General features: G+C 39.6%; 1 protein-coding gene across 29 annotated transcripts in view; it reads left to right on the forward strand.

Moving 5' to 3' along the window:
- LOC124160805 (ankyrin-3) overlaps nucleotides 1-18537 on the forward strand; it is a 684504-nt gene that overhangs the window by 645482 nt on the left and 20485 nt on the right. For 12 of the 29 annotated variants that reach the window (XM_046536848.1, XM_046536853.1, XM_046536859.1 and 9 more), the window contains 3 exons: nucleotides 8025-8090; nucleotides 11892-13514; nucleotides 14023-14463. In XM_046536848.1, the coding sequence (XP_046392804.1) occupies nucleotides 8025-8090; nucleotides 11892-13514; nucleotides 14023-14463 (2130 nt within the window). Of the gene's footprint in view, nucleotides 1-245; nucleotides 4438-8024; nucleotides 8091-9956; nucleotides 11388-11891; nucleotides 13515-14022; nucleotides 14464-14985; nucleotides 15133-18537 lie in introns of those variants that run through there. The other 17 variants (XM_046536860.1, XM_046536862.1, XM_046536861.1 and 14 more) reach the window with 7 other exon arrangements.

An 18537-nucleotide genomic window follows, 5' to 3' on the forward strand; every position in this document is an offset into this window, starting at 1 on the left:
TTGCTCCTTCACAGAGAACCAGCCACCCCACGACTCCATCACACCTCTCTCCTTCTCCCTCCTCTATCATTCTTCCTCAACCCACCCACCGCCGACCTGTTCGCACCACGCAAGTTTCTGAGGAACGCCTCTCCCCCATCCTGGATGTTCGAGCTGTCACGCCCCCACGTGTCAAACACAAGTTCGAGTACATGGCTGGTGATGAGGTGGAAGAGGCAGGGGAACATCCCCAAGGTAAACGACTTGCACCTCACCACTCTGCTCGCTGCCATCAGCTTTTTTCCACGTCCGCATCTGTTCAGAGCATGGCTTCAGACTTAGATCAGATAACTACAAATGTACGGAAAGCGTTTTGGTCCTCTCAATTGACTCCTGAGCAAAAAGATAAATTGTTATCTGCCCTAGAAAATCGAGCAATATCTTTGAGCAAGTTAGTTGTTGAAATTCCTAGGGAATATGGTCTGGTTGAAGGTAAGTTAGACTGTGGCCGACACGAGCATGAAGTTCAAACCTCCACTGAAACCTTTGTAACTCTTAATGAAAAATCAGGTGCATCTGAGGACTCCCCCTCGAGGTATATTGAAAGGGTTTCCGGGGACAACATTTCTAATGAAAGATATCATGTTACTCAACAGCATTCTAATTTAGGTGGAAAGGAGGAACAAAGAAGAGGACCTCTGAAACTTAAGAGTAATCTTGGAGAGGACTCAACTGATGGAATACATCCTTCTTCATCAAGAGAACTATTTTCAGGAGATGTTGATTCTCATTTTGCTGAAATACCCTTTTCTGAGAGTACCACTGTTGGTGAGGGAATAGACCAGGCCACTTTGCTTAGAGGAAATATTGATTATCTTTCAACTTCAGAGTCTGAGTCAGACTATGCACTCATTGAGCCTTCAAACAAACTTGAAAAATTAGATGATTCATCCACTGATGATGAACAAGATCTTATTCCCATTGATTTAGCCGTAACAGATTCACCATATACCCAGAAAACATATCAGTCTGAGTTTAATTCCCGTGTACCAAAATTTACCTCTAAAGATTCACCAGAAACTCTAAACGATAAAAAAACTGTTAAGTCCTCAGGTTATACTTGTAAAGGTAAAGTTTCTGAGACTACCGAGTCCCACAGTACAGATACAACAATGTCATTAAAAGAGCCTAGTGTTCCACGAATTGCAATTACACCCGATGATGATACACTTGATAGAGATATTGATGATATGATTGATGGTGCTGTGAACACAATTGACACTCACACTGATATAGAGGACCTGGACGATGAAACTGATGAAGTGAATGTATCAAAAGGTAAAAGAAAACTCTCCTTTAAGCTTAAAACTGGAGATGATGGAGCCGTCACTGATGTTGAAGATGTAGAGGCCAGTGATGGGGATGAAGATGAAGAAACTGAAATAGATTTAAATTCACCACAGATTCTAGCTGCCTTAGAAAATATTTTAGATGCAGAGGGCTCATATGAAGAGCTATTCAAGCATGATAGCCTGTCTAATTCTGGGAAAACTGTAGGATCTACTGGACAGCACTCATTTCAAGGACTTGGAATTCCTGAGGACTCAAGAATCACTGGAATATTGACTGATGTTGAAGACTTCTCGGCCTCAGAAGATGAGGGGATATTTAAATCATATGTCAAAGAGGTAGATGCTGAGTTTCTTACTGAGCTACTGGAAAACATGGGGACTGTAGATATTGCTGATACTGTGAAAAAAGAAAACCAAGGTGTCTCACCTGCTCTCACACCCAGTCCAGGAGCATCCCCTATTCATAGAAGATCTCTTCCTGAAAGCAAAGAACGAGCTTCTGGCTATGAAGCCCATGGGAGAACATCTCCTCGCAGTGGACGAAAATCACCCACTCACCGTTCTGCTTTGAGCCCCACTTACTCTGGAAGCATACGGCGCTTTTCTGATGTGACCGATACAGAAATACTTGATTCTGACTCAGAAGAAGAAAAGACAAAAGCAGCAGTACTGTCCAGGACCCGCCGTCATCCACCAAAAGGCAAAGGAAGTCTACGGCCACCAATGCTGGGAAAGGGAAGTGCAACAGATGTTGAGGATGTGGAGTTCACAGATGATGAGATTTTAGGTGCCAAAACTAAATTGGAGAAGCGAAGTAATTCTCCGTCATCTTTGGTGAAAGACTATACAAGAAAAAATATAAAACACAAAGATAGGGGCCAAGAAATGGCAGGTGGCAAATTACTGGGAGTTGTGTATGACCCAGATGAAGGTCACACTGATTTGGAAGATATGGAGGCATCAGGAACAGAGGATGAAGTAGCCATGGAACATTTTCATTACATAAAAGATCCTCCAGAGAATGTATTTTCTATTGAAGAAATGGAAAGCATGTATGGATCAGTGATGGAGTCTCAAACAACAGTAGATACATCAGGAGGCCTTTCAGCCAGCCTGGAAAATCAGCTCACAGATACAGAGGACTTGATGGAACCATCTCCTATAAAATTCATTCGAAATAAAGATGATGATCAGTCATCTGTTTCATCAGGTTGCAGTACTGAAGAGGGAAGTCTTCAAGGTAGTGACTCAGAAGCAAAATGTGCACGCAAGGCTTGGAGAGAAGGGAAAACTACTCAGTTGCCAGTGACTCAAGTAAAATTCTTTGAAAGGCCTGATGGAAGTGATCCAGTACCTGTAATTGTGTCTCCTGACCCCTCCAAAGGAAACAAGAAGTATCTTCTGAAAACAAAAAAATCCCCTCTGTTAGTACCTCAGGCTACTGATGGTGGTGTGACTGATGTTGAAGAATTAATATCATCAGGAGAATCTGATTCCGATGAATATGGAGCTGATAACTCTGAAAAGCAATCAGGAAAAAAATCTCCGCAGCAGAATTCTGATGATGCTGCCACTGATTTGGAAGACTTTGAAGCAGATAATTTAGAAGAAATTTATTTTAGTCACCAGCTCCCAGCAGATCTCAATCCTGAAGATATACCAGGCTTTCCTCCTCCAGTACGTGAATTAACCCTGGTAAAGCAAGATGAACATGGCCACCCAACAGTCCTTGTATTGCCACTTGATGAAGTTAAAGCTCGTGGTTTATTCAATCCTGAAGAATCAGGAGCTATTCCTACTGATGTGGAAGATTTAGAAGATTCTGAAGATGATGTGGAAGACCAGGGAGCAGGTCTTAGAGTGATTGATGCTGAAGGAAACAGGACTTTACTGGTAACCCCAGACTTGCCACCAATGGAAGGAGGAATTGTTGAATGTACTGATACTATGAAAGTTGAAAAGAAAAAATTGAAATTACCCAGCCAAGCAATGGCAGATCCCATCACTGATACAGAAGAAATGTTTCTAGATACAAGTCCAGTGCAAAGGAAACGGAAAGTGAGATCACGACCGCAATCATCTCACAAAAAGCCTCCTATGCCTGCTTCTCCGGTGGTTGTTACTCCTCCCCCTACTGCAACTATAGCAGCTAGTACTACTGATATCGAGGAACTTGAAGTAAGTGATGTAGATTCACTTCCTCCTGGTGTTAAAGTTTCTCCAAGTTCCATGAAGACTATGTCACTGAATGCTGATAATTCTGCAAATAATTCTGATGCTAAAACCGACATTGAGGACGTAGAAGCCTCAGATGTTGATGAACGTAATGAAATCCCCTCTGATAGAGATGCTTGTCCAACTCCTGATCTTATGCGAGAATATGGATTCGAAACAATAACTGAAAAACAGGGAGATGGTCCATTTTCTGATGATGTACGTGCTAGTGTCATTGTACAGCATTCCCAGATAAGAGTCTCGGACACAAAACACCAACCTCAAAAGCATGGATCAATAGGATCATTGCCAACCATCCGCATGATCTCTCCCAGCCCTGACATTCATGGTACTACAGATACAGAGGAATTATTTGCATCAGCGGATGAAGGTAGGGAATCTCCTACTCCTGTAGAAATTCCTTATGAATTTGAAGATCATTACTCGGTGGTCCATGTGAAACACACAAGAAAAATTGATATAGATGCTCCTGGAGAAGCCAAGTACCTGAAGGACCATAGAATTTTAGATGCTCATACAGATGTGGAAGATCTTGGACTTTCTGAAGAAGAAGGGCAACACAATGATATTAACGTTGACTACGCTGCTGAAGCAGCAGAAGAACTAGGGAAACATCAAGAATCAGTGCTTTCAGGAATGGCAGTTTATGATGGGGAAAAGAAAGTGTGTGTGTGCACAGGATCGAGAGATAAAGACTCAGATGAAAGCTTAAGTAAGGTCTGTGTCTGCATAGGAAAGCCTGATGGTGGTATTACAATAGTTTCTGAGGCGTTAGCAGCATCAGAAACTAATGCTGAACTGCAGTCAGCAGCTGCATCTCAGCGTAAGAAAGGCTCACAGGGACAACAGCCTGCAGATGGAGCTACTGAAGGTATGAAAGAAATAGGAAAACCTTTATCACTTAGCTATCACCTAAGTGATGCATACTCCTCTTTGGCTTCTGCATTTGATGCCAGCAGTAGTAGTGGACAGCAGTCGCTCGTGATTGAGAATAAATACCACCATGATAAGTATCTTCCCATGAACCACCATAGTTTTGGCCAAGCCACCTCTAAGAGTAGTGTATCACATGATAAAGCCAATGCTTTATTACCCTCTCCTGTAAATATACAAAATGAATCTTTGTTACATAATCGAAATTCACCTTCACTTCTTACTTTGCCTGATAAAACTCCAAGCAGGCAATCAAATGACTGGAAATTTTTTACTGAGTCTAGTGTGCACCCTGCTACAGTAGACAAGGCTAGTTCCATGCATAAAACAGGTGCAAGAATTACTGGATTTTTACCAATTTCACCAAGTAATAACCTGATATCTCCCAATGACATACCAAAAAATATTGGAGGAAATGAAGGGAATAATTTTGAAAGAGGGATTGATTTGAAGCAATCTCTTTCATCAGGTTTTTTTGTTAATTGTAGTGATGCTGACCATGATGAAGCTATACCTAAAGATAAAAACATCAAGGTCAACGCTGAGTTGGGAAAACAAGGCAGTATGTATTCTAGTTCTCCAGGAAGTCATAAACCTCTGAAAGCACAAAGTAACTCTATTCTTAGTGAACTTCCCATCCCTAAGACAGTCAAAAGTGAGCAAAAAAAAGTTTTGCCCTCAAAGAATGCCATCAAAAGAAATAGTACTGTTATCATCAAATCCAGTAGGTCTGGTGTTGAACCTCAGTCAATGAGGGCTAGAGCAGGGAGTGTTTCAAAGCTCATATCTAAATTTGAGGAGCTTTCTGCCACTCCAAGCAATCCTATAAAAACACACATTCAAATGAATGATACAACACTACAGGTAAGGGAAAATAATAGCGAAAGAGTGATTTCTCCTCCAGCAATACTCCCAATTTTAAATTTTTCTGCAGAGGAGACATCACCTGAATATGTTTCACCACCCCAAAAAGAACCAGTTAAACATACAAAAGAATCATCTGAAAATACAGAACAAAGTAGCTTCAAACCTGTAATTCGATTTACCTTCCTAAAAGATCGTAGCATTAGTCCTCGCAGGCTTGATCCCAATCCAATTCAGGAATCTGAGGCCTTCAAGGCATTGTGTAGGGACATTGAGGAGTCAAGCACTTCAGGGTTCAATCGTCAGTCCTATCGTTCACTGCCGTCTTTTTCTTCGCCAACAGCCAACAAAACTGTGACAAAGCCTGTTAGAACTTCAGTGAAATCCATGCCAAAGCTTAGCACACCCCTTTCTCCAGGTGCTGTTGAAGCCAAACATATAATTCAACAAAGACAAAGACGAGAGGGAGCCATACACCGTTCTCTCTCACTAAATGATCATGTGCGCATGGTCAAGGATTCCAGCCAGAAGGATCCTGGTTATAACAGCAGCAAAAATCTGACCTCTTTGGTTCCCAAAGAGAGTAAAAACCAAGATTCAGTAGTGGGTGGGACTAGAAGTCTTTCTCAATGCCATTGTCCGACATCAAGTTCTACCCTGACTGATTCAAAACAGTCTGCTCTGGACAGCCAACAGGGCTTGCAAATGTCCGTTACAAGGAGACGAATCTTAGAGTCATTGGTGCATCTTCGGACTAAAAATTCCTCATTGGGCCCTCCTGCCACTGAAATACCTGATGATCCAATAAGGTCAGAGAGCTCACATGACTGTACCTCACCAGCCCTGCCATCTCCAGTGAGAGTCAGAAGTGGCCTGCTAAAATCAGCTTTTGTCAGGAGTGGTTCTGCCCCTCCTATTCGCCTTGGGCAACTATTTGGAGAAGGTATGGGCCTTGCCCATTTTAATCTATGGCCTTGCAACGGTGATGGGGAACGTTTGGTTTGAAGAGCGCCAACTGTCTATGAAGCACCTCAATTGGTGAAGGTCTGCATAATAGAATGCATGTATCATACAATAACTACATTGAATACTGATAGCACTTGTTGAATCTCGTGTATGTCATTCAGGAAATAGTTAATTTCTCTCCAAATTTATTGATTTCAAAAATACATTAGTATCACCTTCCTATACAATGATCCTATCTGCTTATTTCATGTTTTTAAATTAGTGTAGTCCTATAATTAAGTATCAAATATTTATGTGTTACATAGGTTAGATGCAGTTGAATGAGCTTGGCTTCTTGTTCTAGCATGCTCCCTGCAGTGCTGTTTTGTAGTGTGTTGCTATGGTGCTTTTAGCCTGAACAACATCAAGTGATAAATGTGCATTTTTTACTTGTGTACCAGAGGTGTATGTTTATAATGAGCCTTTTAATGTTCCGAAAAGCATTCAAAAAAGTCTTATAAGACTGCACCCTGGAATTCTATTACTAATGCAGGTGTACTCATAACGGTGACTTGAATGTATGGTAAAAAATCATCATAAAAGAAGATAAAAATTTCCTTGCCGATTTAGTGATCATGAAACTTTTTTTCTCAAAGGTATGCAGGTGGCAAGGCTGTGGTTAATTCCTTGCAAAAATGCATAGGAAATAACCCACTGATATGAAAAATCCCAATGAAATACTTGAGATTTTTTGGGATATCTGGACTGAAGTTCAGTTTTGAGCTTCCTGCAAGGGGATCACTGTTCTTTACATGGAGACTAGAGTTTGTCCAAGTTCCTGTGAGACCAGTTGGTTTAGCATCCTTTCGAAACTAATTCTCTCACAGACTCCAATAGGCTACCAGTCAGGCTAATCCTCTAATTATTTCTGATTATTTTCTCCAAATTATGAAGCATCTTTTAAGTTTAGTGCTCAGTAAAAGCATTTCAGCTTTATCTTCTTTGCAAAAAATAGCTGAGTGAAATTTAATGAAGAATGAGCCAGAAAACTTTGTAAATCTGATAATATGTTATTGCAATTTCAATTATAACATTTTAACCCAAACCAACGGGATTAAATTGACAGAATTTGAAGTGCTTGTACTTATTATGCAGTACATTCTGTGCATGTAATTAATTATAATATGTGATAAACCATTTATGTCTTTCGTTGAAAATGGGAGTTTAAATTCCCTGCTAAGCAAGAAGCTTTTGAGCCACAAATTCTGTCTTTTCAACAGACAATGACAAAGGAAATTTCTTTGTTATAGGTATCAGAAAGTTTTCATTGTAGTAATATGATTAGATAGAAAAGGTTTTTGCCAGTTGTGTTACGAGCCGTTGTATAGGCAAACGAAAGAATCATTAAGAACCTTGCAAATATGTTTCTGAAGTTAATTATAATGCTTGCGTAATGTAGTGGTTTTGGGAGGTAATTGCAGACAGTATTGACTTAAAATTCTCTTCTGAAAGTAGCAAGTGAAACTTAATTTAGGTAATCAGTGAGATATATTATGTGCTTTTTGGCATAGTTTTTTGTAGCATTATGTGTCTAGTGTTTTTAAGAGCCTGCATTGTTGTGATGAATTTATGCTGCAGGTTATTTAATATATAGTAGCTAGTTCACCATATTTTCTTTAATATTTTATTTATTCATCTGTGTGATTCATTTTTCAGAATGGGCTGAGAAAATGCAGCAGAAGCATTCTGCAGGCCACGGAGGCCCAGCTACTGAAGATGCAGGTGAGATGCAAAGTCCTTTTTCACTGATTACAAAACATTGAAATTTATGACTCAGTTGCCTCATTGCCGTTCATCTGAGATAATGTGTCAAAACTTTTTTCATGATGCAATGGAATTTGAATATTTAAAGTTAACTAATTTACTGTTAGTACTCATAGTATCATAAAAATTAATGGAATATTGATACATGGGCTTTTCCGTCACAGCAGACTCAATTGTTACGAACCAGGTAGTTCATTCTCCAATATAATAACCCTCAACTCAAAATTTCCTTTTTCCTGCATTTGATGAGTGATATAATCTTTCGTGAGAGATGTTGTTAGTGTTTTTGTGCGTTTCCTCTAACTCTTTTCATCATCAATACCATGCATTGAAGGTTGTTGATGCCATAGCAGTGCTGATTATCTCACCTTTGAACTAACAGTTTTGTTTTCAGGTGTATTTTGTTTTTGCATTTCACTTTGAATAATCTGCAACTTTAAAAATACTGAGGTTTTACTTTTGTTTGAAATAAATATTATAAGCCAAATATTTCTTCATGATTTGCTGCATTGTTTTTCCGAATTAATTTATGAAGCTGTCTTTCAATTGGACGCAATAAATGTTTGTGTCCTATTTGGATGGCTGGAATATCTTTAGTGCTGTAGCATTTTTATGAGTTATTTGTGGTAGACTTTTCATCATTAAATCCTTGACTTTTTAAATAGTTCTATCATAGTGGAGGTATTACCCTTGTGTTAATATTCACACCAATTGTTTCAAATAATATAGATTAGATAATCATTTTAATCATCATAAAATAATTTTACCCAATAACTTTGTATGCTTATGGAAGGAGCCTATTGGTATGATGTATGAAGTTTAATTAAAATGAATTAACCTTCCCTGTGTGATCAACTAATATAAAGGAATTTTATTTTTATATCTTTAAGAAACTTTAACAGCAGTATCTGATAGTTTAGGTATATATTGCAAAGAGAAAGGTAATTATAATATTACAATTTAGAAACAATCTATAATACTGGTTAGGCTACATTTGAAACTAAACATTAATACATTAATTTTTGCTTTTTTTACTGAATGGAAAAGTTTTTTGTTTCTTCATAGAGTTTTATTTGTATTGTCCGCATGATGGCTTTTTTGTTTGGTATAGTGAATGGTGTTATTTGTAACTTTGTGTGTTCTTGTGTGCTAGTTCTTGTTTTTGATGCACATCCACATTGGCTTAGAAATGCATATGTTAAGCAAGGCAACAAGGAACAGCTTGTACCTAATGCTTCTAACATAAGACACATTAACCAGAAATAATTTTACAGCTAACTCGAGTCCATCTAGAACATTTAGCATGTAGAATCTATTCCCTGGTTTGTAATGATTTAGTCTATTTAAATCATCATTTCACTGACATGCAGTTTTGATGAAAATGTAGAATGTTCTATAGTTATCTTGGAGTATGTATCTTTAAGCCCTCACTATGCAGTTTTATTTTGTACTACTCTCCTTCATTGCCCATATATATTTAACTAGATATATTTCATAACAGTTTCACGGTAGTGAATTAAATTTGAATTTAGTGGTTGGGGAAGTTTTAGGTGCTCATGGTGATTGTTCCTTGTTGCAGTATTCAAGTATATTTACATATTTTTTTAGAATAGAAATATTGGCATTTCACTCTATATTTCAGAGAGCTTGGGCTTTAGTAGATGGATCATGAGATCAGATACATATTTATTTAACAATTCCTTATCTTGTCAATGGAAAAATCTTGACTGTTGTTTATTTCTAAAATCAATTTAGCTTATATTGAACAAGCATACATTTTATTGTTTGCTACCCTTTTCTTTTTTTTTGCTCAACCCCAATTAGAGAAGTCACCTGATGGTGTCTGTTTGACTGATTTTGGCGAGGAAGGCAAGTTTGATGGTAACTTTTGTAAAGTAGAAGAAAAGGAAAAGCATCCTGTTATTGAGCAAGACGGGAATGTTGAAACGTACCAAAACTCTGTTCACTCATTAGCTTCTCATGTTTCCATAGAGAAAGAGCACAAAAATATCTGTGACGCAGCTAAGCCAAAAGATCTAGAGAGCAACTTTTCCCTGCCAACAGATCACTGTGCACCTTTGATTGACTCGCATATTATTTCTCAAGAAATAGCACCTCAAAGATATGAGATGTCAGAGCATCTGAGTTTTCTTCCGACATTATCTACTAGGAGGTTGATAGTTGATGGTGAAGCTATGGATGTGTCATCAAATTTTCAATCAAAACCCAGGGATAAAAATGTGGATTATGGTATGGAGGAGGAAGCACAGTCTGTTTTTTCTTCATTAAAAAAGGTAGAGCAGTCTATTCAGTCACTAATGGAAGAGCAGAGATCTTTGAGCCTAAGTAACATCCCTTCTGAAATAGAGGAAGCCGATGATCCTTTTCTGGTTCCTGTAAGCAGTGACAGAAGTAAAGAATTAGATAAACTAGAGGCTGCTGTGGAGCGAATGCTTTCTGAAATTGAAATGCAAGATGCGACTGATGCGCAAATACCACTTAACATTCCACCAGCAAATGTTGCCATGGAAGATAATCTTAAACAAACATTCAGGGAAACTGATTCCAACTCATTGCAAAGTGAAACCACACCATCTTTTAATGCTGATCATTTTCACTCACTGGTAAAAAATAGTCTCTATGAGTATCCAGGAGATATGACAGGTTATGAACATGAATTTAACTCAAGACCCAAGCTGCAGGAGGAGGAATTAAGGCTGCTGTCTAGTAGGGGAGAGAAATTCATCACTGACACACTCATTGAAAATGATGGTATGATATCTGGATCTAGGATATCCCAATTCTCTCAGCCTCTTAGTGAAGGTGCTGATGTGGTGAAGTCCCAAGATATGTCAAGGATATGTGAATATGGACTTGGTGAAGCCTCCTCTGGGGATCTACTACCAAGTAAGGAAATAAACGAGTCCAAAAGAGAAGAGCCTCGCACAGTTCGTGCTGAGGTTAAACTGCTTGTAAAAACTTATGACTCTGGCAAGGAGGCAATTGAAATACGCTCAGTGCGTGAATTTGTGGACACAAGCCGTGATCAAGGGGGTGCATTTTCAGGAATATTTCCCCTAAATTTTGAAGGGAAAACTCCACAGTCACAGGGAAGTGATCTTTTAAAAGGTACAAAAATTGACTATTTTGCCAATACACAAATCCTGGATGAGAATGCACCAAACCCTCCTCCTGAAGCAAGAGCGGAGGTGGATTCTTTGCAAGAGAAGGGAGAGTCTTCTGTTGAGGAAAGAGGTAAGATATGCACCTAAATATTATCAGCCATGTGACAAAGCAAGTGTGGTGAACCATGAAGGCATGCTTTTGGAGATTTTTAAGGAAGATCCGAATGGCACTGTCTGCTCTATTCCCCATCATAATTAATCATAGAGATGTAACAGATATTTTTTCTCAGTATTATATGATTAACTTTATTCAATGTACTAACACCGCAACATGATTGTATTAGTTTGTCAGTATGTCTGCATGTTAGGAGAAGGTACATAGTAGAAAGGAGAGAAAGATACCGCCCGTAGAAAGTATTTGAAGGCAAATAATGCAACTATTATGTATGCCTTTCATTCATTCAGTCATCAATAGTCACTTACTGAATAGATTTTTAACCAAAAACATTTCTTGGACCAGAAATGTCATTGATTTACTGCAACAAGGAACACTTTTCACCACCTTCATGTGGGGATTGCAAAATGTTGTTCGTATTCCAGGTAGAATTTAGGATTTCTGTAATACGTATTCCAGGGATTTCACCAATAATCCCAGATGTGGCTCTCAGTGCAATGAAGACGACTTCTGTCCAAAGATCTGTTCCACTGGACACAAAGACCCCAGAACTTGGTACCCCAGCCATGTCCAGTTCTGTGACTTCTACTACCACAACAACAAGTGATGCACTAGTGTCAGACATTACAGCTCCTGAATCCTCAAAGAAAACAAGTTCCTCCCCTGAGTCACCAGCTTTGTCTGGAGTAGAAGCAGCTGCTTTGCTGACCAAAGTTTCCACTGAACAATCACCCAAAAAGAAGGACACAGATAAAGGCTCCAGTGAATCCACTACAGCCCCCACCAGCTCAATGGCACCTCAAGCATTTCCATTCCTATCCTCCACAAGCACCTCTGCAGACAGGGCTTTGGTGGAGGAATTAACAGCTGGAGGTATCCAGGCATTTGAGGTGGAATCTGCATTTGCCACCAAACATCCATCCAGTAACTTAGATCAGTTTGAAACCAAGACTGAGGATGAGGTGCCTGATTTGCTCGATGATGACCTCAATTCCCCTGAGTATGCAAAATCGTTCATACCAACCACACCCTCCAAGCAGAGTGAGTCTTCAGTAAAGATTCCTGAAGATGAGCCCAACAAAATCATTGGAGAAGGGCATAAAGATGCTTGTTCGCCTGAGGATAAAAGGGCAAGACATATTCATGATTTAAAGAGTGAATTTGAGAGTGACACTACATCACAGCCATATGTCACTACACCAACATTGCAACGTAGAAGTTTCAGTCGAACAATAGCTGGTAAGATAGTTCGTGGTAGTAGGCCAGCCCCTCTGGAGGTAGTCCAGTTGTCAAATGAAGACTATGATGGTGAGAATGTGACTAGTGAGCAACACTATACAGTAACGGAACCTGGTGATGATGATGATAATGTTGATAGCAAAACTGATAAGTGGGCAGACAGTACATGTAGAGTCAATTCTTCCCCAGACTTGGTGTCTTTAACAGACCCACAACCTTTACAGTTCATTAAAACAGTCAATAAAGACTTGCAAAATTTGGCATCATTTGAGGCTGACTTAGGTATGGGTCCAAGTGGAAGTGTAGAAAAAATTCCAACCCCTCAGGAAGAAAAAAAGAGACCTTTGTTCCGTATCGAGTCATCAGAAGATGAAGGGGAAATTCTGGGCCAATACCCGAGTAAAGAATTTGATGAGCAGCTGTTTCCATTAGCCGAACCGAGTGAAAGTGTCTCAGGTATCGATGAGAAATTTGAGAGGAGGGTAAAGAAAGCAGAGCGTCGTTTTGAGAGGATAGCATCAAAATCTTTGGAGGAGGAGGAGAGAGCATCCGTGACAGGCGAAGATGAGGTGGAGGAAACTCCCAGCGCTAGGGAGCGTACCAGGGAGATGGAATTCCAAAGAATGACCTCGCAGTTGTCCACAGAAGAACTGGCGGGTACTGAGGTTGACTTTCAGAAAGTGTTCACAGAACTTTTAGAAGAGCCATCAGAGGAGTGGGATACGCATTCGCATGATTTAGACACTCCAGAAAGGGAACTGGATTCCATCTTGCCAGAGGATGATGATCCCAAAGGTGCTGTGGGCATCACCTGTAGTCCTCCTCTGCCTCCACCTTCCGAAGGTACTAGGCATGCATGCTCTTCTTGAATTAATACTCTGAAAGGCATATTCTTTGGAGTAGAATTTTTTTAGGAATTCACAGTTTTTTCCATCCAAATGTGTATTTTTCTTTCTTTGTTTTTGTATTCGCAAGTGTTTGTCATGGGAAATGAGTTCTTTTAGTAATTCATTATTAAGAAATTCCCTTAATTTCAATAACATTTTTCAGTGTTTTGTGTGGAATGGTCACATGATTTACAGTTTTATGTATTTATGTAGTAGGTAGGTTGCTTCATGCGGTTTATAATAAAATGGCTTTTACATGTCATGAACATAAATTGCATGAATGCATATTGTTTATCGTACTGAAAAAAAAAATTAAGGTGCACTTGGTGTTTAGCTATGAAGTCAGTTTGCTTTCCTATGGAGAGTTGGGGACATTTTTTCCAATGTAAATACCATCCTCGTATAAATGGAGTTGTACAAATCTTCTTTTTAGGTCTGATATTTTAACTTTCACTTCCTCACAGTGGAAAAGAAGGCTACTGAATCCTGTGTTGAGAAGATATTTAATCCCCTCACCGAATCCTTTTCCTCTCCTGTAAAGCCTGTGGTGATTCCTAAGATAGTTATAGAGGAAAGCAAGGATTCTGACCAGAATAGGGAAGAATTTTGTGATAGCCCATCACATAGGTCACAAGAGTTTGATTTGTCATCGGAAGATGAGGAAGATCCTAACTTCTTAACAACTGATTACATTGAAGAAACAGAAAGCAGTGAGTCGGAGAGTTCTGATGAAGACGAGATAAATTTATTTGAAAAAGCTGGAGAGCTGACATCAGACAAGCTCAATAATCAATTGCAATCAAGAACCACTTCTTGTGATAAGTACAGTAGCAAACCTATTGACACAGAAATTGATAGGTCTGAGGTGAACCTTGATCATTCTTCAATCAACCTACCCAAGAGAGGTATAAGCAGAAATTACAATGCTAAAAGAAAATTCCCATGCTGCTGAGTTGATTTGCTTGCGAGGCAACCCCAGTGATGCATGGGGATTGAACATATCATTTTTCCCTCTCACAGCTTGAGCTTATGCTAAATTTAGTCCTAACAACAAAACCTATTTTTTGTGTTTAGATTTGTAGCCAATTGAAATAATTTCCACTGAGAGGGGGGTTGGACTAGATTGATTTGATTGCTTTGATGTTATTCAATGGCTTGATTTGCTCTAGTTTTGGTACATATTTGGTGTAAAAAAAACACTACATAGTCTAATTATTGGTGGTAGTACCTTTTTATGTTCATTGTTGCCCTGTTTATTTTATTTTTTATGTTCACCTGGTACTGCTTTTCTAACATTCCTGCGTGGCATTCATGATTTGCTTGTTGATCTCTATGCAGTTAGTCTACATATTTGTTACTTTTGTTTTGCTTTATTTTATTTTGCATATCCCTTTACTCATTTAATCATCTTTCCACCTTTCCTTAAGGATTCCATGCCCTGCATGATGCTGTTGCACCACCAAACCAGGACTCCAGTAGTATTATTAGAACAGATGTAGTTGCACACGATGTTTTCCCTGATGGCAATGAAGTAGATTTTATGAACCAAAAGGACTGGAATACATATGAAATAGGTGAGACTCCAATTGGCCATTTGGATACCACGTCACATCATAAAGATCCCATACAAATTATAAGGACAGTAGTGTGTGAAACCCCTGAAAAGAATGTCCCCTTGGGTCTTGATTCCCTTGAACAATTCACTGAACCAAGCTTCCCACCTAACGATTTCCGATATAATTCTCTGGGTGATAAGAAAGGAGACAATCAAGACTCAAATTCCAATCACACTATTTTTGAGGCTGGTCCCCAAATAGCCCAACATATTTTAGCAGCAACAAGCACTCCATCCCGTCCTGTTAGACATTCCGATGGCAAAAGTCATACCACTAATGCAGATAATTGCAAGGAAGAGGATGAACAGGAATCATGTCAGAGGGATGCTTTCTCTGATGGTGGCGATAGCAACATGGTGGACAGTGAGTCTGATGGTGGAGAATCACCCCTTGCAGTACCCAAAATGAGGATTAAAAGAACAAGCAGAACAGTTGGGAGTTCCAGTGGCTCAGACTTTGAAGATGATGCAAGCACATCCCCAGTTGAATCCTCAGAAGGATTGGCGTTATTTACAGTCTCAGGTAGAATGATGGCCCTACCAAACCCTCCTTGCAGTTCTGGATATTGATGGCAATTCTTTGAGAAAACAGTATCTTGCAGTCTTTTTTTTTTTTGCTGGCCAGACTTGCTAACTCAGACCTTTGCCACTCCAAGCTCCTATCCAAAGCTTTTATCATTTCAGGTTGAAATGCTTAACTAATATCTCTTGTGAAATTTCTGTCAATAATGTTCCCTTTCAGCTAACATGACCTTGAGGAGTTGTATGCAACATTTAGAGAGCAGATACATTTGTTTGATGATGATTCATAAAGTCTCCTGAAGGCAGAATTTTTTTATGGTTACTAACCTTCTTATACAAAACATTCCAATAAATATGTACTGATTTCAAGAGACTTTATGCATTCTGTCCTTAGAATAAGATATTTTCAAATATTTTCTGTAGCCTGTATAGTTACTTGGATTTTTAATTGCTCCAATACATGTAGAATTCATGATGTACTTCAATTAGATGAAAGAAGTAACATGTGTGTTTTCCTGCATGTAAAGCTTGACACTTGTTCAAAGATAGAGCAATATGGAATTTTGGTGTCAATATTTCTTACGTGTTTAGCACTAATGTGTACTTAAATTTTATCTAATATTACTAATCGTCTGTCTGTGAGGAAGTGGACTTGTTCTTTTTTATCTTTATCTAACATAATAACATCTGGTGAGACTTGCGAACTCATGCCAAGCCTTTCTGCCTTGAATTGCTGCATTCTCAATCTCACAGAGTTGCTCTCTAATTCTAGAGAGCAGACTACTAACAGATGGGGATCACACGGAACGGATAAAGGAGACCTCGGTGGTCCAGGGCTTCTCCCACCACTCACCTGCCGCTGGCTCCAAAATCCTCCTGACCTCAAAATCACAACCCACACCAACCCCACTTCATTCCCGACCACTCTCAGATGATCAGAGTGACATTTCAATGACTAGACAAATCACACAGACTGTTTATCAAACAGAAGTTCAGGGACAGCCACTTCAGTCTGAAAGTGGTGACTCAGTGGAGGAGACAATTCAAAGTTATTCCGATAGGAAGAAGTTTTGGGAGCAGATGACTAGTCAAGGAGGGAAGCAAGGCACTGAAGTAGGAAAAGAAGTTGTGGTGAAGCGAGTTCTAAAAACTTCGGCCTCTCACGAGTCCCCAGGTTCGTCTCCTGTTGTGACACCAGTTCCTAGACCAAGGTCAATGGTGGCAAGCTCTGTCACCACAACTACAACTGTAGTCACCACAAAAGCATCTGATTCCATCTCTGCAACTCCAGAAATAGTCGAAAGTGACACAGAAACAGGCACCCAGAGTGATTCAACCATCCGCATGCGCCTGTTTGCTGATGCCGGTCAATCAACTTTCACTGGCTCTGATGTGTCTGATCAGGAGGTTGATATAGACACAGCTCCAACCGTAAAAGACAGCAGTGCCATTCCAGATAGAGCTTTACCCCCTGAAAGTTCTGTAACTGCAGCATCAGTTGCAGCTAAAACACTTTCACGAGATAGTCAGGCTGAGAGTAGCGACTCTGAGGCAGAGTATTTGGCAAAGCGTGGAGGTGCCCCAATGGCATTTGATAATCGGGCTTTTGTTGGAGTTGAAAAGATAGACACAAGTGAGTCTGAGCAGCCAGTTGCTCCACCAACTAGTACGTCACCCCATGATAAAGGTGATGAGCACACTCCTCTGCCATCTCAAATACCCTCTGTAGCTCCACGAAGAATATATGAAAGGTCAGCCTCATTACCAACAGAATCTATGACTCCTCCAGGTAGTACTGGCTTTGGTGGTGGTGTAAGGGCAAAGAAACAATTCTTTGAAGCCCAAATCAAAAAAGAGATGGCTGTAGAGCAGCTAATGACCCAGCCGGAAGAGGAACCGTCCCCAGAACACAAAGCAATATATCAAAAAGAGGTGGAGGTCCAAAAGCCTGTAGCCCGGCTTCGTCGTGCATCAGAAGGCCATCCAGTTTCTCAAGTTAGCGGTAGTTTTGCTCCTTCATCCCATGACATTGTAGCAGAATCAGTTTTGGAGGTGAAAGAGGACACTCCAACTCAAGAAACAGAAAGTCTTCCGTATGAAGAGGAAGAACTCACATCAGAGGAAATATCTGTAAAAGGCATTATAGGTGCTTTTGAGAAGAAGATTGTGCAGACTCATCCCTCAGTAGAAGCACCAGGGCTTCCCACTGTATCAGAAGAGTTTGGAGTTAGAGCAAAAGATAGGCATGGAGAATCAGAAAGAAGTGATTCAAAACAAAAGAAATACGATGGATTTATTGATGATGCTAAATCATCTGAAATTGAAAGTTCTATTAGTCAAGCATCTGGAATGCATGAGGAAATACAAGAGAAGGGTGATGTTGAAAGAGCAGAGAAATATTTATCAGCTCCCCCTTCAGAGGAAGAAATGTCAAAAAGTGTAGAAGATAATGCCTTCACAGTTTCTGAAATGGATATGTCTGAAGGACCTGTCTCTGAAATAATAGAAGATGCTGCAACATCTATGTCTACATCGCGACTGATATCAGAGACTGATATATCATCAGAAACAAAAATACAGGCTGATGCTGAAGAATATCGTGAAAAAGATGAGGTGAAGATAGATGATGATTCAATATCACATGATCATGAAAAGGAACTGTTGAAAGAAAGAGGAGATGATATCGAAATAATTGAATCAAAGGATATTTTAAGTAGCCGAGTTGCAGAAATGTTACAGTATAAGACTGAAGCTATTTCAAGACCTTCTGATTCTCTTGAAGTGCACGTGGACAAGAGTGAGATTGAGGGTACAGAAAAAGAGAGAGAAATAGAAGAAGACA

Source organism: Ischnura elegans, chromosome 6 (assembly GCF_921293095.1).
Source record: "Ischnura elegans chromosome 6, ioIscEleg1.1, whole genome shotgun sequence".
Lineage (NCBI taxonomy): Eukaryota > Metazoa > Arthropoda > Insecta > Odonata > Coenagrionidae > Ischnura > Ischnura elegans.